Genomic DNA, 22,445 nt, shown 5'->3' with positions numbered 1-22,445 from the left:
TGTTGCATTTGGCTTGTTAACGCTGCCTCTTTTTTTTAATACCAACAAGCCACTGATGCTCTCTTGGACAGCACATGCATTTCTTTGCATGGAGGGGGTTCTGGGGGTCCTTTCTTTGCCTAGTTCCCTGAAGTCGACACCCCACTTTTGCCTGCATCCTTCACCTCTCCCTCCACCCACCCGACTGGTAGCATGCCTGGGCCTTTGCTAGCCTGAGGACATTAAGAAAAGGCTCCTTCTTGGAGCACATCTGGCTCTGTGTTTGGTGCAAGACTGTAGAGGTGACATGTAGACTGGATTTCAGCATCCTTTGCCCACACAGTCAGGGACCTCTGTGTACATCAATCCTGAGACCATCTCACCAGCTCCTGCTGTTAGAGACCCTTGAAGCAATAGACCTACTATGGATAAAATGACCATTTTGAGAGTCCAAGAGGATACTATTATTAATAATATGCTGGCACACTGGCAAAAACTGGGTCTTCCCCAGACAGGGTAGGATATATGATTCCCCCAATCTGCGCAGTGTCACTGAGAAGAAGGCTCAAGCTCCAGAACCTTCCACAGGGTGGTCTGGCCACGAGAAAGCTCACTCCATGTGGTGAGAGCCCAGTTGCCCCCACACTCCTTTCTCTGCCCTGCCGCTTATCTTGATTTCTTCTCTGTTGCTCAGTCTGGCTCAGAAAGTCGACATCTACAGGAAGAAGAAAGAGTGGCCCACCTGGTGGGTTCCAGAGGTCATTACTTTTTCTCCTGAAACCCCATGAAGGGGTCTCAAGGCGGGTGGGGACTACAAGCAAGCTGACTCACTCTACAGTGGAAGTCCTAAGATGAAGCTCCCAAATTGAATGGAGAGCAAAAATGTATATAGAAACATGGTTTATGGTGATACTTTATGGACCACAGGATCAAGCTTTGCCTGAAGGTAATCCATTTCTTGAAACTTCAGTTATGTGAACTAACAAGCTCCCTTTATCGGTTAAGCCAGATTGAGCCAGCTTTTCTGATACAGCAACTCAAAATACCCCGAACTGACAGAGACTGCAGTGCTGCCGGCAGCAGACTCCAAAAGTGGCCTTGGCTGAGGGCAGTAGCTGAGGCCAAAGTCAGGGAGGACATCTCTAACCAGCATGACAGCTGGTCATCCCCATGACTTCTTATATATTCTCACCAAGGCCATCTGCGTCACCAAGGTTACATCAAAAAGGAGAATTCAGGGTGTTGAAGAATGATTACTTCTCGCATAAATCAGCAAAGCCCTGTAAGAAAGAGATTAGCTCACCTTGAAATTGGCTCCTCCGATAACAGAGAAGGAAGAAAAATATAGTTTGCTTAAGAGAAACCCTTTCTGCTTGCTGGTTGAGAATCAGTCATCTGGAAAAGCAGAATTCTCCCTTCCAAGCTAATGTTAGTATAAGCAGAAATGACAGGATGGGAGACTAGAAAGGACAAAAAATGGAATCCATAAACAGCCCGGTTCATCCTGTTCTCAGACTCCTCCTTTAAGAAATTCATCCTGTTCTCAGACCCCACCTTTAAGAAATTCATCCTGTGAACAAAACCAACCCTCGTGTTCCCTGTGAGGAGGTGGGCTGGTGGGATGCGTTTGGAGGCAGGGAGCTGATCAGGGCAACCTCCCTGCCTGTGGCATCGTTTCATCAGCAGAGGGCAGTTACATGGGGGAGAGGCTGTGGTGGGGAAAGGGGAGGCCCAGAGCTCCCAGCACTGTGCTATGAGAGAGGAGGAATCCTAAATCTCTGTTCTAAAAGTAACAGTAGCTGACAGATTTTCTGCTCATTAACCATCCAATGGACTTGAAAAAAACCAGATCAGAAGTCTTGAAAAACTGGAAGGGAGTTGTATCACCTCTGAAACCCCAAGACCAGCCAAAAACAGGCTAGGACTACATCCCAACGTGGCTTCTCAAACTAGCTGTGTGTTATTAACATTTTAAAATTACTGATGCCCAGGTTTCACCTAGATGTCATTAGAGCATTGACTTTGGAGGCGAGCTCCTGGGAATGAAGTTTTCAGAAAGCTCTCCCAAGTGATTCTGAGGCTTCTCTGGTGACTCAGCAGTAAAGATTCTGCCTGCCATGAAGGAGACGTGGGTTCGATCGCCGGGTTGGGAAGACCCCCTGGAGAAGGGCATGGCAACCCACTCCAGTATTCTTGCCTGGTGAATCCCATGGACAGAGGAGCCTGGCAGGCTACAGTCCATGGGGTTGCAAAGAGTCAGTCATGACTTAGCAACTAAACAACCGCCACCAAGTGATTCTAATGTGAATTCAATGTTGAAAAGTACTTGCTTTCAAGCCAATCCTTATGTACCCAACTTCAACAGGAAACAGGCAGCCTTAATGAGAGGTGTGCACCCCAAGTGGGGTCACCGGGTAGAATACAGTAATCCTAGTTAAAATTGAACTTCAGATACCCAACAAATAATTTTTGTATAAGTATGTCCCAACAATTGCATGGGACATCCTTCTGCTAAAGAATTCTTCATCCCATACTTTAAAATTTAACTCTGGCCACTCTAGCCCCCAAGTCTCAGCTCAGATATAGGCATGAAGAATATTCCAAAAAGCAGAGTGCAGAACAATGGAGAAGGTGAGCAAGGCTCTCCATCAACTGGCGGGTAGGGTATTCTTGTTAGACTGCAGGCAGGGTTGGCTTACCTGTCACCAAGGCAAGCACTCAGCACAGCACTACTATAAGCACTGATCGTAACACCTAGCACTCGATAAGACCCCAACAAGTGTGAGCCACTATTTTGAGGAAATCATATACAAAAATGCAATTGTGTGCACAAATACACACCACCTTGGTTTTCATTTAAGTAGGTAAATTATGATTTGGTTATCAAATAACATGTCAGGACTTCCCCGGCAGTTCAGTGGTGAAGAATCCACCTTCCAATACAGGGAACACAGGTTCAATCCCTGGTCGGGGAACTAAGATCCCACATGGTATGGAACAAACAAGTCCTTGTGTTGTAACTACTGAGCCCACACACTGCAACTAAGACCCCGCACAACCAAAAATAAACAAACAAAGAAATATTTTTTAAAAATAAAAATAAATTTTAAAAATTCATGTGCCAGTTTTAACTTTCCTGGACAGTATCTCCAGAGGAATGTCTGGTGTTCTTTTTCTAGGATGTTTTTCCTTGCTCGTGGTCGGCCCCTTTTCATATTTCCCTGTTCTTCCCCCGTCACCCCGTATTAGCCTCTACCCATGATTCCGGCTGCTAGAAAAGCAAAATCAAGAAAGTCACCACAGGAAAAGGCTGGTTTACCTTTTATAGAAGAGCCTTCGATATTTTGAATCACAGTCCTGGGCAAAACCACTCAACCAGTATTTGTTGTTTGACATGTATGATACGACTGCTGGCAGGAGAGCGCCAGTCACACTGATTGATCCACGTACTGAGAGTGAGGACAGTTACAGAGGAAGGGGGAGGGATGGGTGGGGAAGAGGGGGTCAGAGCAGATATTCACAACATCACACACTTCCATGGTGGAAATAAATGACAAAAGTTAAATAGGAGGCATTAAAGTGAAGGAGGGCCCCGGTGAGTGGCTGGGGATGGGGTGTGACCCACAGAAGAGGTGCCTTTTGGAGTCCCAGGATCATTGCCCTGCTTCCCCGACTGTCCATAGAGGGAACTTCTTCCCTGCAGCTCCCAGGCCACTCAGGGATTCAGCTCCAGGTCGGTGACGTATTCCTGGACCCAGTCCTCACTGGGGTCAGCACAGACCTGCCGGCCTTTTTTGGTCCAGAAGCTGTGGAGAGGAGCGGAAGGGTTACACACTGGTGAGTGCAATTGGGCGGGGGGGATCCTGGGCCCCCAGGGACCCCTCCCTCCTTCTGCCCTGGACATCTCAGGGCCTGTCCACATGCTCAAATCATGTCCCCTTCACCCTGGGGTTCACAGACCTTCCTGGGTCTCCTATGGGGGTCCCCTCGGAAAGCCAGCATTGTTGTTTGCCAAATGAGAGAGAGGACAGCTTCCTGCTATCACCTCTTCCCTCTCCTCCCTCTGCCCAGGGGCAGGCCCCCGGGACCCTCTGCAGGCCCCAAACCAGGTGAGAAAACATGGCGGGGGCCCCCCTGGTGTCCTGAGCTCTGAGGAGGTGCCTAAGGCCCCCAGGCTCCTTCCCCAGGGCGGGCAGGAAGGCTGGCCCTTACATGACTCCGGGCTTGGAGCACTGGCTGCTGGTCACATAATAGTCATCCACGAATTTGCGCGGGATCTGCCGGGAGACGAAGGAGAAGCAGCAGTCGGCTGGGGTGTTGGCACCAGCTGTGAGAGACGGGACAGAACATGGTAAGTCCTTGTTCAGGGGAAAGGCAGCCAGTGGCCCCTCGAGGGTCAAGCGGACCTGCAGGAGGCAGCGCCGGGGGGTAGAGGTGGGGGTATTTCTTCTTTCCCGTTACATTTTTATTTCTGTGTCTCGTGGCATTTCACATGCTTTGTCTGTCTTGATTTGGTGTTTCTACGTCTCTCAGTGAAGAATTTAGTTTTCCGAACAAACGTTTCTTTTCTCTCTCTCTCCCTGGGTAGCCCCCAATGGCTTCTTGAGGAGAACAAAGGCCACATCAGTGGGAGCCCACTGGACACAGATTCCACCTATTTCAGAATCCCACCTGGGCCTCATCTTCCCAGGAATCCATAAAATGGGCCTCCCCATCACTGTCTCTCAGAGCCAGAGAATAGACCTGCTAAAATCCCCCTGGGAAGGAAAGCTCTGCTCAGGAAATAGTGTATGCAGTCTCTCTGAAGCTCTCTACTTAAGGGCTCAGGTGAAAGACTTCGGCACTGTGGCCCAAGCCCTGGCCAAGTGTTGGGGACAGGCCTAAAGGAAGGGAAGACGGACTCACGGGTGGCAGAGCAGGTGTGGGCAAAGAGGGCCACTGTGAGCAGCAGGACAGCCAGCGCGGCCCCGGGGACCTCCATGATGCCGGGCGGGTGCGAGAGTCAGGTGGGGCCAGCGGAGCTGGACTCGGAGACTTGAAGCTGCAGCCTCCTGCTGGGGTCTGAGCTGTGTCCTGTCTTTATAGGCAGCCTTGGGACACTAGAGGACGGAAACTTGCGGAGACTGGCGGGGCGGGGGTGGGGGGCGGTATTTTTTATCACAGTGTTGGTATCATGCTGTGAGTGGCAGAAGCCAGCAAAGCTTTGGGTCACCACAAAGGCTCAGCGTATTTGCAGGAACGGTCGTGTTGCTTACTTGATGGGGAAATGGTTTCCCCAGTGAGAGGAGGTGAGAGGCTGGTGTGACCCTGTGACAAGCTTATGCGCTGCTTTCTCACAAGAGCAGGTCTGTACACCAAGCATCTCCCCACAGAACTGAACCTTCTGGGACCCACCCCTAGCTGTCCCGACAACACAGCTCTGACCTAGACGATAAGACCACGGCGTCTTGAGGAGGCCCCCTCAAGATAAAACCACACCCTGGGTGGGGACGGCAGATCTGGGGAATACTCAGCTGCAAAAGGGGCCGGAGTGAGGCTGGCCTTTCAGGCTTTGGCTCACTCCTCAAACATTCTACCTTAAGCTTTTGATTGTGAGGCATCCATTTCAAAGATATCCATCTTGAATAAGCACATCCCCCGATACAGAACTAGATAATGGGCCAGGCTGCCCTACCCATGAAGTTCCCCTTTTAGAAAGTTCTGGATGACCATTTGAGTGGCTTCCCTTTTCCCTTCCACACTTTCTCTCTTATCTGTTAAATTCACCAATAAAGAGAGAACATGCAATACCCTGGGCACCCCACCCTCACGCCAGCAAAGGCTGAGCCCCAGGTCTGAGCTCGCTCTCTCTGAGACTTCATTGTGCAGCCGCAGCCATGCTGTCTACCCTCTGGGACTCCAAGTAACACACCTTGTCTTTCAAAGTCCCCTGATGGTTGTTGAGGTTCATCTTACAATAATAATAAGAACCTCACTGGCTGGTCCAGCTTCAACACTGGCCCCAGTTGGCGAAATATCTGTGGGGCCCTCACAAAAAGTACAGTCCAGGTAAGTTCCTGCAGACATCACCATCAACAGGCCGACGGACACAAAATCACTAGTCCCTGGTTTGGAGAAAAGAACGGCAAACCACTTCAACATTCTTGCCTTGAGAACCCCATGAACAGTATGAGAAGCATAAAGATATGACACTGAAAGGTGAACCCCTCAGGTTGGTAGGTGCCCAACGTGCTGGAAAAGAGTAGAGAAATAACTCCAGAAGGAATGAAGAGGCTGAGCCGAAGTGGAAACGACACCCAATTGTGGATGTGTCTGATGGTGAAAGTCCAAAGCTGTAGAGAACAATATTGCATAGGAACCTGGAATGTTAGGTCCGTGAATCAAGGTAAGTTAGAAGTGGTCAACAGTTAGAACTGGACATGGAAAAACAGACTGGTTCCAAATAGGAAAAGGAGTACATCAAGGCTGTATATTGTCACCCAGCTTATTTAACTTACATGCAGAGTACATCATGAGAAATGCTGGGCTGGAAGAAGCACAAGCTGGAATCAAGATTGCCGGGAGAAATATCAATAACCTCAGATATGCAGATGACACCACCCTTATGGTAGAAAGTGAAGAGGAACTAAAGAGCCTCCTGATGAAAGTGAAAGAGGAGAATGAAAAAGTTGGCTTAAAGCTCAACATTCAGAAAACGAAGATCATGGCATCTGGTCCCATCACTTCATGGCAAATTGATGGGGAAACAGTGGAAACAGTGTCAGACTTTATTTTGGGGGGCTCCAAAGTCACTGCAGATGATGATTGCAGCCATGAAATTAAAAGACACTTACTCCTTGGAAGGAAAGTTATGACCAACCTAGATAGCATATTCAAAAGCAGAGACATTACTTTGCCAACAAAGGTCCGTCTAGTCAAGGCTATGTTTTTCCAGTTGTCATGCATGGATGTGAGAGTTGGATTGTGAAGAAAGCTGAGCGCTGAAGAATTGATGCTTTTGAACTGTAGTGTTGGAGAAGACTCTTGAGAGGCCCTTGGACTGCAAGGATAACCAACCAGTCCATCCTAAAGGAGATCAGTCCTGGGTGCTCATTGGAAGGACTGATGCTGAAACTGAAACTCCCATACTTTGGCCACCTCATGCGAAGAGTTGACTTATTGGAAAAGACTCTGATGCTGGGAGGGATTGGGGGCAGGAGAAGAAGGGAACGACAGAGGATGAGATGGCTGGATGGCATCACCGACTTGATGGACACGAGTTTGGGTGGACTCCGGGAGTTGGTGATGGACAGGGAGGCCTGGCATGCTGTGTTTCATGGGGTCGCAAAGAGTCAGATACGACCGAGTGACTGAACTGAACTGAGAAAGGAGATGCCAAGAGTGAACATCTACATTTTAGGAATCAGTAAACTAAAATGGATGGGAATGGGAGAATTTAATTCAGATGATCATTACATCTACCACTAGGGCAAGAATCCCTTAGAGGAAATGGAGTAGCCCTCATAGTCAACAAAAGAATCCAAAAGGCAGTACTTACATTTCAAAAATGACAGAGTGATCTCGGTTCATTTCCAAAGAAAACCATTCAATATCAGAGTAATTCAAGTCTATGCCCCAACCACTGATGCTGAAGAAGCTGAAGTTGAACAGTTCTATGAAGACCTACAAGACCTTCTAGCTGGACTAATTGGGAGCTAATATGATGACCCTTAAACTGTTGCTACCCTTTAAACAGAAAAACTCTGCCAGAGATCTATCCTATGGATGCAAGCACAATGATGAGGTCACCTGTATAACAGTATTTGTCACAGCTTATTTATAACAATTAAAAGATGATTTACAGCTAAATATGATAACAAATTCACCTCTTGTAGTAATAATTCGCCCTTAGAAACTGTGGAAGTAAATAAATTTTAGAGGAAGTCCTTGCTATTAAAGAATCCTAGAACATTTCCTGTTTCCTTATTGTAAAGTCAAAGCATTTCCAGGGTTTGTCTAGCACTTTTAAATGACATCATTAACGACACTTCTGAAAATATCTCCCCTTCCCTCAACAGTTTGCTGGCATTTCTTCTTTGGGCTTGTCACCTCATGGTAGGGAAAGAGCTGCTGACTCAGGCATCACATCTTCTCAAAAAGTCTCAACCACTGTGTAAGAGGGAGTCTCACAGGAGTGGAGAGAGAGTAATGTTGCTAGTGTTTTAAATTTCAACTGGGCTTTCTAAAATCATAATTTGTAATGTTGACTATAGAATAATCTCAAAAGTAGTTAAAGCTGATTTAAATATATATAAAATGCAGAAAAGAATAGAGACTTGCTTCACTTCTCAAAGTTGGGTAGGCAGCATGGCAAATGAAAGTAAGGATGTGGAGCTGGGGTGGGGTGGGGTTGGGGGGGGTTCCTCTACATTCTTCCTGTCTTATTGTGGCATAAATGAACTCGGGCACAATCTGAATAAACTGTCTTTCCCTAAAGGTAGGAAAGGTTCTATTATCCAAACCTAATGACTATTAATTTGGTTTATTTCTTTCAAGTGCATTTTCCCCTAGGCTTATGATAGTTCCATTTGCTTACTTGCTTTTTATCTCTTTTTACCGTGTATGTGGGAAAGGGAAGGGACATAACTGTAGCCATGATATGAATGCAAATTTTTATTTTTCTTATTTACCCTTAACAGTACAAGACTTTTCCAAATCATTCCAGTATTTTTAATACTGCCTAATTTCCTCATCCATCAGCCTAGTGTATTAATATTGTCATCCACTACTGTAGCACATTTGGGTTGTTTTCGATTTTTAATTGCTATAAATATGCTTCGCCAAATATCTCTGTGCATAAACCTTTTTCAACAAATGAGGTTTTTTTCCTCATAGGATATTTTCCTAGCTGTAGACGTTCTGGGCCAAAAAATAAGGACAATTAGGGCTCCTGATTTATAGAGACATCCCATGTCTAATGTGCATTCATTTATATGCCCAACTGTTAAATAAGATTTTAATGGCATGCTGTAGGGACTGGTGAATGTTTGATGAATGAAACAGTGATTTAAAAGCCGACTTTATCTATCGCGTCAAGTGTGTCATGTCCCAGACTTCCCCAGTTCCACTCTGTCCATCTGAGTCCGGGTCAAACATGGCTCTGGCTACTGAGGACTCGATGGCATCAGTAGATATGCCACAGTCAAAACACCTGTGAAGAACATTAGAAATGTCTGCTCCGAGAAAGGCAGAAGGGAATGGTATGATCCATAAAGCTCTGTTCGTGGTAGAAGACCAGCTAAGATTGGTCCGTTAGTGACGGCAACTCCTGGCTCCCCACCTCCTTGTTTGTGAATCATTTCCTCAGAAGCGGTCCGAGCAACATGATGTCATGGTCCTTTTCACTCAGGATGCGGTTTCCAGTGGGACTTGTGTGCTCGGGGTGCTGTGGCATCACCCGTAGGTGTCACCCTCTGGGATCGGAACAGCTGCAGCAGAGCATCAGATCTGCTCTGTGGGAGGAACTATTAATCTGTAGATCTTTCCATGTCCTTACGGCTCTGACACTAACATCATCTTACCTCCCGTCACTGGCCAAAATCTTTCCAGCCAATTAGCCCCAACAAATGAGCAACTGGGTTCTTCTTGGATGCTCTGAACCTCTGTGTGACCCCAGGGACCCCAACATGTGCAACTCATAACAAGACACCATGCAGCAACTTCCCCTCTGATCATGCCCAGCCTCCAGCTTCTCATGCTCTAGAGGTGCCTATAAAGGGACAAGGATACAGGATGGACTCCCGAAGGATGGAGGCAGCAGCACTTGCCCCATTCTATCTTGGCTTTGCCCTCTTCCTGCCCATCATCAATGATTTCCCCATGCTGCTCTGGTCAACCATCTCATCACTACATCCCTCAGCTCACGAGTCTTGTCTGTATCACAAGACTCTCATCCTTCCTTTCTTTTAGAATTGTTTCTCAATGCTCTGGACGGATGTCTAAACCACATCACTTAAACTCAATGGTTGAGATTTCTCACACGAAAGCAAAGAATTTCACAGAAGGTTTTAAAACATGCTGAGCTGTTTCCCAAATTTCTCAGGAAGTTTTAACTATCTTGTCTCTGGATCTGGTAGACCCATTGTTAGTGGGGAAAACTGAGGTCTAATGCATTCATTAACAAGATGCAAATGCCAGGTCTGATTGGTTCCTAGGATGACCCAAATGACAGAGCCCCTTGACTCTCCCAAGGAGCTCCACCCTTTGGGTGATGTACAGAAGGTGGCATCTTGCTAGCAAATGTCTGTATGGACCAGATGAAGTTCCCTGAAAGAGACAGAACAAGGGCTCCCTGCTCCAATAGCTGTATTCCCTGAAGAGGGAGCCAGAGACTGAGAACAAGACAGGCAGAGATTCAAAACAGTGATTCATGGTCAAGAAGAAATGCTTAATTTACTTGGTTCACTTTGTGCCCTACTCCACAGCCCTGAGCACTAACATCTCCACCAACTTCTGGCCGGCTGCCCTCCAAGGGGGGAAGAAACTGACCTGGCTTTTCTGGGGCTCTTGATTGCCACTTCCTCATGGTTAGGACAGACACCTCAGTGCCTGCTGTTTCTCTCATTTCTCTCCAGATCTGTCAAAAATTTGTCGATGATCATGTGTTCTTATCCTGGTGTAATATCAGAATCTTTCCTCCTTCCTAGAGACAGGCCGGGCTTGTGGAGAAGAGACAGCCTATGGGGATTGGCGTGAGGAGTGGATCGGCATATAAAGCAGGTTTATTTCTTTCTGTTTTTCTCTTCTTCCCAAGGTTGCTTTTTTTTTTTTGCATCATGCTTATTCATTTGCAATATTAAAAATCAAGTCTTTTCATGTCATTCTATTTGCATAAGAGGCTGGCATTAGGCTCTTAAACATTAACCACTGTGTCTGTCAGTTTACCAGGCCAGCAAAGTAGACTATATAGTTGGCTATCAATTATATGATCATAGATAAACTACCACAAAAAAAACACTGTCCTTAAAATTTTCCCCATTTGTGAGTTAATTTCCATGAAATAGATTTTGAAAAACAGAATTTCTGGATCAAAGAGTATGGCCATTTCTAAAGCTGCTGACCCACCTAAAGCATTAAATCCAGACTTGTAGGTTTATGGTGAGTATTCAACAAATAGACAAATTACTGGAAAGATAATCTTGAGTTTCACCATCCTTGTACCTACAGGCTTTCCAGTTCTGTTCTTTCCATCTAGGGTGTGGTTCAGTTCAGTCGTTCAGTTGTGTCCGACTCTTTGCGACCCCATGAATCACAATATGCCAGGCCTCCCTGTCCATCACTAACTCCCGGAGTTCACTCAGACTCACATCCATCAAGTCACTGATGCCATCCAGTCATCTCATCCTCTGTCATCCCCTTCTCCTCCTGCCCCCAATCCCTCCCAGCATCAGAGTCTTTTACAATGAGTCAACTCTTCACATGAGGTGGCCAAAGTACTGGAGTTTCAGCTTCAGCATCATTCCCTCCAAAGAAATTGGCATGGTTAAGCTTGGCTTATCCTTTTTGAGACCTAGTGGTGTTTTTGCATGTCACATTTATACAGTTAGGACAATTGTGGGAGTCCATCAGGGCATCCTGCTCTATGGAAGAAGGCTGTGATCATTCACATCAGAGATAAATCTGTCACATGGAAAGGAAACAGCTAAGCCTGATCCCTGTTCTGTGTACTGTGCTTCATTGCTCAGTCGTGTCTGATTCTTTGTGACCCCACGTACTGTAGCCTGCCAGGCTCCACTGTCCATGGGGATTCTCCTGGCAAGAATATTGAAGTGGGTTGCCATGCCCTCCTCCAGGAGATCTTCCCAATCCAGGGATCGAGCCCAGGTCTCCCACACTGCAGGCAAATTCTTTATCATCTGAACCACCAGGGAAGCCCAAGCTGATCCCTGGGTGATGCCAATTCCTGGCCCCACATCTAGAGAAACCATTTCCTCATAAGTCAGTTCAGTTCAGTCTCTCAGTCATGTCCAACTCTTTGCGACCCTATGGACTGCAGCAAGCCAGGCATCCCTGTCCATCACCAACCCCTGGAGCTTGCTCAAACTCATGTCCATTGAGTTGGTGATGCCATCCAACCATTTCATCCTCTGTCGTCCACTTCTCCTCCTGCCTTCAATCGTTCCCAGCATCAGGGTCTTTTCCAAGGAGTCAGTTCTTTGCATCAGGTGGCCAAAGTATTGGATTTTCATCTTCAACATCATCCCTTCCAATGAATGTTCAGGACTGATTTCCTTTAGGATGGACTGGTTGGATCTCCCTATAGTCCAAGAGACTCTCAAGAGTCTTGTCCAACACCACAGTTCAAAAGCATCAATTCTTTGGCGCTCAGCTTTTTTCACAGTCCAACTCTCACATCCATACATGAACACTGGAAAAACCATAGCTTTGACTAGACAGACCTTTGTTGGCAAAGTAATGTCTCTGCTTTTTAATATGCAGTCTAGGTTGATCATAGCTTTTCTTCCAAGGAGCAAGTGTCTTTTAATTTCATGGCTGCAATCACCATCTGCAGTGATTTTGGCACCCAAGAAAATAAAGTCGGTCACTGTTTCCATTGTTTTTCCATCTATTTGCCATGGAGTGATGGGACCAGATGCCGTGATCCTTGTTTTTTGAATGTTGAGTCTTGAGCCAACTTTTCCACTCTCCTCTTTCCTCATAAGGAACCAAGCAAATTGGCATTTGAACGATTCTTATGTGCACCTTAAACCTCTCTGGTAACTAAGGGATTTACATGCATGGTCTGTTCTTCAAAATCACTGTGTTGTGTGTACTCTGATTTTCTCCCTTTGACAAATGAGAAAACAGAGTTTCAGTGAGATTGTCCAAGGTCACACAACTGGTAATGTTGTGATCAAAACTGCAAACTAGAGCAAGCCCCACACTCTTAATTAAACACTAGGAATTTGTCCGTCAGTGTTCCACATGAAGCAGATTTACCAGGAATGTAGAATTCTCTGGCAAGAGACAGCCTACCTCAGCAAGTCAGAAGTAAGGAATTGTTGCTTAAAGACCCCAGAAAGGATGTTGTTGCTGTCAGTCACTAAGTTGTGTCCGAGTCTTTGCGACCTCACGGACTGCAGCATGCCAGGCTTCCTTGTCCTTCACTACTTCCCGGAGTTTGCTCAAACTCATGTCCTTCAAGCTGGTGATGCCATCCAACCTTCTCTTCCTCTGTCGTCCCCTTCTCCTCCTGCCTTCAATCTTTTCCAGCACCAGGGTCTTTTCCAATGAGTCGGCTCTTCACATCAGGTGGCCAAAGTATTGGAGCTTTAGCTTCAGCATCAGTCCTTAAAATGAATATTCAGAACTGATTTCCTTTATGATTGACTGGTTTGATCTCCTTGCTGTCCAAGGGACTCTCAAGAGGCTTATCCAGCTCCACAGTTCAAAAGCATCAATCCTTTGGCCCTCAGCTTTCTTTATAGCCCAACTCTCACATCCATACATGGCTACTGGAAAAACTGTAGTTTTGACTATATCGATCTTTGTTGGCAAAGTAATGGCCTGCTTTTTAATATGCTGTCTAGGTTTGTCATATCTTTTCTTCCAAGGAATATGTGTCTCTTAATTTCAAGGCTGTAGTCACCACCTGCAGTGATTTGGGAACCCAAGCACTGTTTCTACTTTTTCTCCATCTATTTGCCATGAAGTGATGGGACTGGATGCCATGATCTTAGTATTTTGAATTTCGAGTTTTAAGTCAGCTTTTCTACTCTCCTCTTTCACCCTCATCAAGAGGCTCTCTCTATCCAGAGATGATAGAAATCCAGAAATTTGAGCCTGGAAGTGAAGTCTCTTCTAGATTAAGGATGTTTGCAATTCAGAAGAGGTGGCTGAGAAGATGAACTGAATCTTTCACAGCCTTGCTGGGCTGGAGGAAAACAAAGTCCAATGCTGCCCAAGTGAAGGGACTGCAAGAAACCATCCTCTGTCTGGGCTGATAGGAGGAAAAGTAAACGAAAAGAAAACCATCCCTTGAACAAAGTGGAGGCCAGGCCCCCTCATCTGGGTAGTATAGAAAATCTCAAACTCGAAAACATTTTTAAACATGATCCCAGACGCTGATGCCACAAATGCCTTGAGAAGAAGCTTGAGCTTTTTGGTGAGGAACTGGAAACTACCATGAGTATTGTTGCAAATTTGTAAAAGTAAAAATACAAATTTAGGATCTAAAAAATGTGAAAACTGAAATAAAACCTCGGAGTAGACTAAACTCAACTGAAGAAATATTGGTTAAATTCAAACATACCAAAATGAACCGAGGGGAAACAGGAGAATGAAAAATACAAAAGATAGGATAAGAGCACATACAGAATAGAGGAGGGCATCTGCCATCTGGTTAATTAGAGTCTCAAAATAAGAGGAAAGAGAGAATGAGACAGCAAACAGATCTGAAGAGATAACGGCCAACAGTTTTACAAAATGGTGAGAGATATAATTCTGAAGATTCAAGGATGGAGGGCATTATCCCCACTGCTGTCAATGGGCCAAGTTTTGTATCAGCCACTCCTACCCTCAGTCCTAGCTGGAAAAGGAGAAATACCACTGATGCTGGTCCCTGTCTCACCAGCCAATCCTGATGGCTTTGATGAATATTGTGTTTTCTGGGGCTTTCCATAGGATATAATCTGGAGGACCTTTCAGCCTCACATGGTTTATCTACTCCATCATGCCCACTTCTATAGTCCTTTTTATCCCTTCTCCACCTGTCATGGCAATTCAAGTATTTTAATTTCACTCATCATGAGCTATGCCTTCTCCAGCATTCTGGAGATTTCCTGGCTGCAAAATTGCACCAACCTCTGTGATCCTTGCCAGGAAGTTATAGCCTGTATCCAGAAAGAGTGCCCCCAAGTCAATAAGTTCCTCCTAATCCATTCTTGTGTTCCAGCTTCCTTGATCAGCTTAGTTCAGTTCAGTCGCACAACCATGTCCAACTTTTTGCGATCCCATGGATTGCAGCACGCCAGGCGTCCCTGTCCATCACCAACTCCTGAAGCTTATTCAAACTCATGTCCATTGAGTCGGTGATTCCATCCAACCATTTTGTCCTCTGTCGTCCACTTCTCCTCCTGCCTTCAATCTTTCCTAGCATCAAGGTCTTTCCCAATGAGTCAGTTCTTTGCATCAGGTGCCCAAAGTATTGGAGCTTCAGCTTCAACATCAGTCCTTCCAATGAATGTTCAGGACTGATTTCCTTTAGGATTGACTGGTTTGATCTCCTTGCTGTCCAAGGGACTCTCAAGAGTCTTCTCCAACACCACAGTTCAAAGGCATCAATTGTTTGGCGCTCAGCTTTCTTCACAGTCCAACTCTCACATCCATATATGACTACTGGAAAAACCATAGTTTTAACTAGACAGACCTTTGTTGGCAAAGTAATATTTCAGCTTTTTAATATGCTATCTAGGTTGGTCATTGATTTTCTTCTAAGGAGCAAGCGTCTTTTAATGTTATGGCTACAGTCACCATCTGCAGTGATTTTGGGGCCCAGGAAAATAAAGTCTGTCACTGTTTCCATTGTTTCCCCATCTATCTGCCATGAAGTGATGGGCCCAGATGCTATGATATTTGCTTTTAGAACGTTGAGTTTTAAACCAGCCTTTTCACTCTGCTCTTTCACTTTCATCAAGGGGATTTTTATTTCCTCTTTGCTTTCTGCCATAAGGGTGGTGTTATCTGCATATCTGAGGTTATTGATATTTATCCTGGCGATCTTGACTCCTGCTTGTGCTTCATCCTTGATCAAATTACCCTCAAAATCCAGACCCAAGTTACTTTCCCAGCTCAGGCTGGTACATAGTTGCTAAATTTTGTTGTTTCTTTGAAGTATAGTCCCTTTTACCCTTATCAGAAATATAATTTACTGACATGAGAAGACTATGTAACAAAAATATATGGAATATATGAATGGTCTTATATCTATTAAGGAATTTTTTCTATTAAGTAATTTAAGTCCTCCTCCCTACCAAAATTCTCATAGCCTTCAAAAGCAAATTCTAGCAAACATTTATAGAAGGGATAATGGAGAAAGAATAAACTTTTTAAGAAATGGTACCAAAGTAAGTGGATATCTATAAACCAAAAACAAACAAAACCAAGAAAGCTAGACCTTAATTTCATACCTTACACACACACACACACACACACACACACACACACACCTCAAAATGCGTCATGAACCTAAATGTAAAATATAAAATGACAAAACTTTTTTGAAAAAAAAAAAAATAGGAGCAACATCTTCTAGACCTAAGACAAGGGAAAAAAGTTCTCAAATTTGATACCCAAAGCACAACCCATAAAATGAAAAATTGATAAAATTGGAGCACATCAATTTTAAAGTTTTGCTCTTCAAAAGACTTATTTGACAAAGCTCTTGTATTTGGAATATATAAAGAACTCTCAAAATTCGACCTTAAACAAATGAATGAAAAATTCAATTAAAAAGTGGACCAAAGTCATGAACAGACATTCCAGGGAAGAGTACATACAGATGGCCAATAAGCAATGGTACTGTGACTGTATTTTTTAAGATTTTTTTTTTTTTAAGATATAGACTGAAGTAGTGCAGTAGGCAGAATAGTGACCCTTCTCTCAGAGGTCATGTCCTAATCACTGTAACCTGTGAATATGTTACATTACACAGAAAAGAGGACTCAAGATAGACATCAACTGATTTTGAAATAGGGAGTTATACTGGATTATCTGCATGACCCAGTGTCATTATCAGGATTCTCATAAGGGTAGCAAGACTGTCAGTGTCTGAGTGATGCAATGTGAGAAAGATTTGACTGTCCATTGCTGGCTACAGATAAGGAATGTGGTACAACCTCTAGAAGTCAAAAAAGACAAGAAAATGGATCTTCCCTTACAGCCTCCCAAAAAGGAAGGCAGCCTTGCAGATACCTTGATTTCAACCCAGTAGAGACCCATTTCAGACTTCTGACCCGCAGAAAGGTAAGAGAATACATCTGTGTTGTTTTAGGCCATTAAGATTGAGGTTCATTTGTTACAGCAGCAAAAGAAGCTAACACAACTGAAGCACTGTGCGGAACACCTGAAACTTACATGATATTGTAAATCGACTATATTAAATTAAAATTTTTAAATAAATAAAAAATAAGGAGCTTATAGAAACATTTACAGATAAAATGATACTATAGTGATTTTAAAACATGGCCATGATTTCTTTGACACTCCTCCCAACAAGAGGCAGGGATCTAGGTCCCCTCTCCTTGAATCTGATCAGGCTTGTGACTGCTTTGACCAATAGATTATGATGCAAGAGATACAATAGGACTTCCGTGACTAAGTCACAAAAAGCCGGGCAGCTTCTACCTTATTCACCTGGAACACTCATCTTTGACCCCTAAGACTGCCATCTAGAAGGGCCATATATACATAGCTCCATTGAAATTCCCAGCCCAGGCACCGCATGTGACCGAGGAGGCCGTCTTAGAAGTGGATCTGCCAGCCCAGATGGTGAGGGCTATTTCTGACTTGGACTGCTGGTGGCGTCATTGTTGATATCACATCTGTGTGGTCAGATCAGTTGTGAAAGAACATCAGCACCTTCTGCTCTGGGAGGGAGCAGCAGTTAGCACACACTTCACAGATCTATCTGTCCTTGAAGGAGGCCTGCTGCAATACCAGCTCCTGGCCACCCTCTAACTAGGAAATCATTTCTTCAGAAGGACCTCAAAGAACAAGTAATTTCACCAGAAGTGTTTCCAACCAATGGAGAAACTGAGATAGTCATGCAAATACTCTGCACATCCCTCTGTTAACCAAAGGCTGTTGACAGCCCTGGGTTGTGCAACTGACAGCGTGACGCTGACACTGATTAAAATATCCCCCTCCAGTCACCTCCAGTTTCCGTCTTCAATGCTTTTTTGACTTTCCAAAAAAGGAATAGTAAAGAAGATGGATTTCATGAACTTGAGAGGGGTCATCCACTTCTGTTAAGGGCAAGATTCTATGTCTATGCAATTCTTGGTAAGAAATCCTTTGTTGGCACTTTGAAAGGGAAGTGTTCACTGCAAGTCAGCATGGGTGAAGCTAGGGCAAGTGAGGCTAGACTAACTGCTAGACTAACTCCACTTCCATCTCTGGAGGCAATGGACATCTGAGGAAATGTGGGCTGGAAAAAGCTGTGAACAAAGGCTCTGATCTCTAGCATTTAACAAAAGTAACCCAGAACCAGCTGGAAAAACAGTAAAGTTCAGGAAACTAAAGTACAGTCTATTGTGGGCTGGCATATTATCCTTTGTGCTAGTGTAAAAACAAAAACAGCAACTTTACCCCCCACTTCAAATCTCTTGGTGCCTTAATCCTCCCCAAGACCCCTCTCTTACTCCAACCCTTCTTTTTTAAGTAGATAAGTAGGGTCAGTTATGCAAGAATAAATCTTGAGGATAAGGGTGCATGCTGCTTACAAAAGCATGGAAGGCTGATACCTGAATGTTACCAGGAACTTAGATTCAAGAGTCCAGAAGTTGGCGCAGGGATGCAAGCGATGATACGAATGAATCAGCTTCTCCCCTCCTCCTGCCCACGTGTGTCCCCCACTTCCCTCATATCTGATGCTCTGCTCACCAAGGAACAAAGGCCTGTGTTGGCCACCTGCCCCTTCCTGGTGCACACCCAGGAGCCCACAGTCAGCAGGGAGGACAAAGGCAGCCATCAGAGACATCCACTACATGTGTCTCCATCTCTCTGAACTTAGAAAGAATCGGGAGAGGCCCTGCTCCCCGCTGGGCTCTGGTTTGCTGGGAGAAATCAGGCAGCTCAGACCCTCTCCATCCACCTACAGGGGCGAGATGGAAGTCTCAGGGGGAGGAATCCACAGTCTTCTCTTCCTGTTTTCCCTTAAAGCAACTGACAAGAGCTCTTGTTACATCCACCCACCTGTTCTCCAGGATACAGCTACATTCAGGGCCCACATGGATGAAATGGAAAGTAAACTGTCGAGTGACCAGACAGAAAGGACCTGGTCAATGGCCCTCACCTCCCTTCTCTTCAGTCCCCTACTCATCTGGCTATTCCTCAAATGTCCCAAACCTATTTCCACCTCTAGGTCTTGGCCTTGCTGTTCCCACTCCCAGGACACACCTCCCCTGATCTTTGCCAGCCCAGCTCCTCCTCAACAAACCAGTCTCAGCTGAAACAACACCCCCCTTGAAGAGGTTCCCCTAACTGGCTTACTAAGTAACCTTCACTCAACCTTCAGGCTCCATCGCAACACCTTGGCTCATTCTCTTCCTAGCTTGTACCTCCATCTCCCTCTCCGTTGTTTGTCTGATTCCCCTCTGAAATTTGAGCACCTGATGGGCAAAAGCCTTGCTTTTCATGTCTGCCTCTGTATCCTCAAGTTCTAGAAAGTGCCTAGGACACAGTAGCAGTTCAATAAACATAGGTTAAAAAAATTAAATTAGAAAATGATTTTTAAAATTAAAAATAAAGTAGCATTAAAAACAAACAAACAAACACCTACTGAATGAGTGAACCTGAGCCCTAAGGAAGGACACATAAGGAAAATTTCACTCACTTAGATTGTTAGGGTACATATGAAATGGGGCAGGACCTATGGTTCTTATCACCCATGTCCTCTGCCTGCCATCTGTCTGTGGAAAAACTTTTGCCAAAGAATAAGTTTAGAGGAGTAAGAACATGCAGAAACAAAGGAAAACATTCACAGGAGACTATGTACTAACAGTGTATTCACTAAGCCACTAAGCATAGTCAAGGACCTTTAGCTGCTTCTCAAGGGCCATAGATAATATTATGATCCATATCCTGTGAGTTGTCTTTTATTAATAGATACTGAAACTCTCACCAGGTGGAAGAAGTGAGATACGTGATGACCAGACTGTAGCTGTGACATAAGCTGCCACAATTCTGAGAACCAGACTCAACCCTGGAACTGAAGATTAACAGTACGTAAAATAATCAAGATGACGCTGGTCAGACCACTGAGGACAATTTCAAGATGACTGTTGGAGCTGCCTGTGCTATTTCTGCGTATATCTGCCTTCCTCTGTCTATAAAAGCTCTTGTTCACTGATTGTCAGTGGTGGGGAGGTGGCCTTTGGACAGATGTCCATTCTTGCTGGTTGCTGGCATCCGAAACAAAGCAAATTTTACTTTCCACCAACCTGGCCTCTTCATTGGCTTTTGAGTGGTGAGCAGCTGAACCTCACTGTCGGTAACACATACACCTTTCAGTAAGCATGGAAAGCTTTAAAAGCTTAACAAAATTACCCAAAAGTTCCCATAGCTTGTAAGTGGTGAACTCTTGGGCTTAAACAATGCCTCTGACTAGATCAAAAGTTCCTGCTCTTTCCATAAGAACAGGGGGTTAACTTTTTTCCTTTTAGTAGGGGACATTTTCTTTGCAAACAAACTGGAACCCTATTATGTAAAACTGATAAAAATACAGATACTTAACACCATGAGATATCACCCCACACCATTAGTATGGCTACTGTCAAAGATTGAAAAAATAACAAATGTTAGTGAGGATATGGAGGAATTGGAACTCTTGTACAACGTTGATTGGGATATAAAATGATGCAATGGCTGTTAAAAAGTTTGGTAGTTCCTGAAAAAATTTAAAATAGATTTACCATATGACCCAACAATCCAAGCTCTGGGTGTATAGGCTAAAAAAATTGAAAACAGGGGGAAGAAGGAGAGGGTGGGATGTATGGAGACAGTAACATGGAAATTTACATTACCATATGTAAAATAGATAGCCAGTGAGAATTTGCTGTATGACCCAGGGAACTTGAATCAGGGCTCTGTAACAACCTAGAGGGGTGGGATGGGGAGGAAGGTGGGAGAGAGGGTCAAGAGGGAGGGGACATATGTATACCTATGGCTGATTCATGTTGATGTTTGGCAGAAACCAACACAATTCTGTAAAGCAATTATCCTTCAATTAAAAAGTGAATAAATTTAAAATTAAAAAAATTGAAAACAGGATATTAAAGAGGTATTTGTATGGCTACATTCATAGCAACATTTGTTTACAATAGCTAAAATGTGGAAGCAGCCCATGTCCATGAACAGGTGGATGGACATGCAAAGCATGGTGTATAGACAGTGCAATAATATTCAGGCTTAGAAAGGAAATTCCGACATATGCTCCAAAATGGATGACCTTGAAGACATTACACTAAGAGAAAAAAAGCCAGTCACCAAGAGACAAACTCTGTATGACTCATGTGTGAGATACCTAGAATAATCAAATTCATGGAAACAGAAAGTAGAATAGTGATTGCCAGTGGCTTGGGGAGGGAGAATGAGAAGTCACTGTTGAATGGAATAGAGTTTCTGTTTTGCAAGATGAAAAAAGTTTTGTGGATGGATGGGGGTAGGCTGCACAATGTATGAATGTACTTAACACCACTGAATGTACACCACTGAACTGTACCCTTAGAAATGGTTATGATGGCAAATTCTACGTTACATGTATTGTAATCACAATGAAAATAAAGGGGAAAAAACCACACAGGTGCCTGATCTGAATTTGGTGGGATTGGAGGTGAGGACAGTCACCCCTGCCTGACCTCCTAATAGGATAACCAATCATCCCTGTGTCAGCACTGGAAGTCCCACATCCCAGGAACCTCCTCGGTCCCAGGCAAACCAGGGTGGTTGGCATCTTCCGTCTCGGTCACTAAACCATCCTGGCATACTGAGCACAGCCCCTGCAGCACACACTTAGGGTGACAAGACACAACTGTATTCTGTGGACAGCACTGCCCTGCCTCTGGCTCCCCCAGCTCAGTCCAGAAGAAACGGTCTATCAGTCTTGTCCTGGAGGCCGGCCTGGTTAAGCAGAGAGCCTGGGCCCCTGCCTGGGTAGCTAAGGGTCTGATGAAGCTCCCTGGGCTGGACAAGGGGCAGGGCCCTTCTGTTCCTCATAGGCGAAGGTTTCCAGTCCACCCTGGCTGGTGAGGCTCAGCCGTCCCAGAAACCCCCTGGACCCTGCTCCCCACCAGCCCCCATCAGGCCTGGACCTTGGGCTCGGGGTGAACCCTGCACTCACCCCCCACATCTGTCTCCAGCGTTGGGCTGGAGCTGCTGATCCTGAGATAGTCACCCAACCTCTGAGCTCACGGTCCACCCCTGAGGTCAGGCTCACCAAGGGGGCTTAAGCAGGCTCCCAGGGGAGACCAGGAGAGGGGGGCCATTTCTGACACAGTTCCTGGTCTCTGGGCCTCCCCCACCACCACCCTTAAGACATCAGCCAAACGTAAAAGCCAGGGTCACTCTCTGCCTTCCTCTTTTCTTTGTCTAAATTGATTGAGTTCTCATATTTTAGGTATGTCATTGGTCACAGGGATTCCCAGGTGGCACGGTTGGTAAATAATCTGCCTGTTTTCTTTCTTTTACAAGTGGTTGACCAGTTTCCCCAG

General features: G+C 45.0%; 1 protein-coding gene across 2 annotated transcripts in view; it reads right to left on the bottom strand.

Annotated features, from left to right (window-relative positions):
• Nucleotides 1-3,288: 3,288 nt before the first annotated feature.
• Nucleotides 3,289-22,445, bottom strand: part of LOC138447215 (C-C motif chemokine 3-like) — a 38,724-nt gene continuing 19,567 nt past the window's right edge. For both annotated transcript variants that reach the window (XM_069602811.1, XM_069602810.1), the window contains 2 exons: nucleotides 4,192-4,306; nucleotides 3,289-3,785 (listed from right to left, as the gene is read on the bottom strand). In XM_069602811.1, coding sequence (XP_069458912.1) covers nucleotides 3,695-3,785; nucleotides 4,192-4,306 — 206 coding nt within the window. In that variant the 3' untranslated portion in view covers nucleotides 3,289-3,694. The remainder of the gene's footprint in view (nucleotides 3,786-4,191; nucleotides 4,307-22,445) is intronic.

This window comes from Ovis canadensis, chromosome 11, assembly GCF_042477335.2.
Source record: "Ovis canadensis isolate MfBH-ARS-UI-01 breed Bighorn chromosome 11, ARS-UI_OviCan_v2, whole genome shotgun sequence".
NCBI lineage: Eukaryota > Metazoa > Chordata > Mammalia > Artiodactyla > Bovidae > Ovis > Ovis canadensis.
Note: the sequence above shows the minus strand (reverse complement) of the source record. Positions and strands in the feature narration are given on the sequence as shown.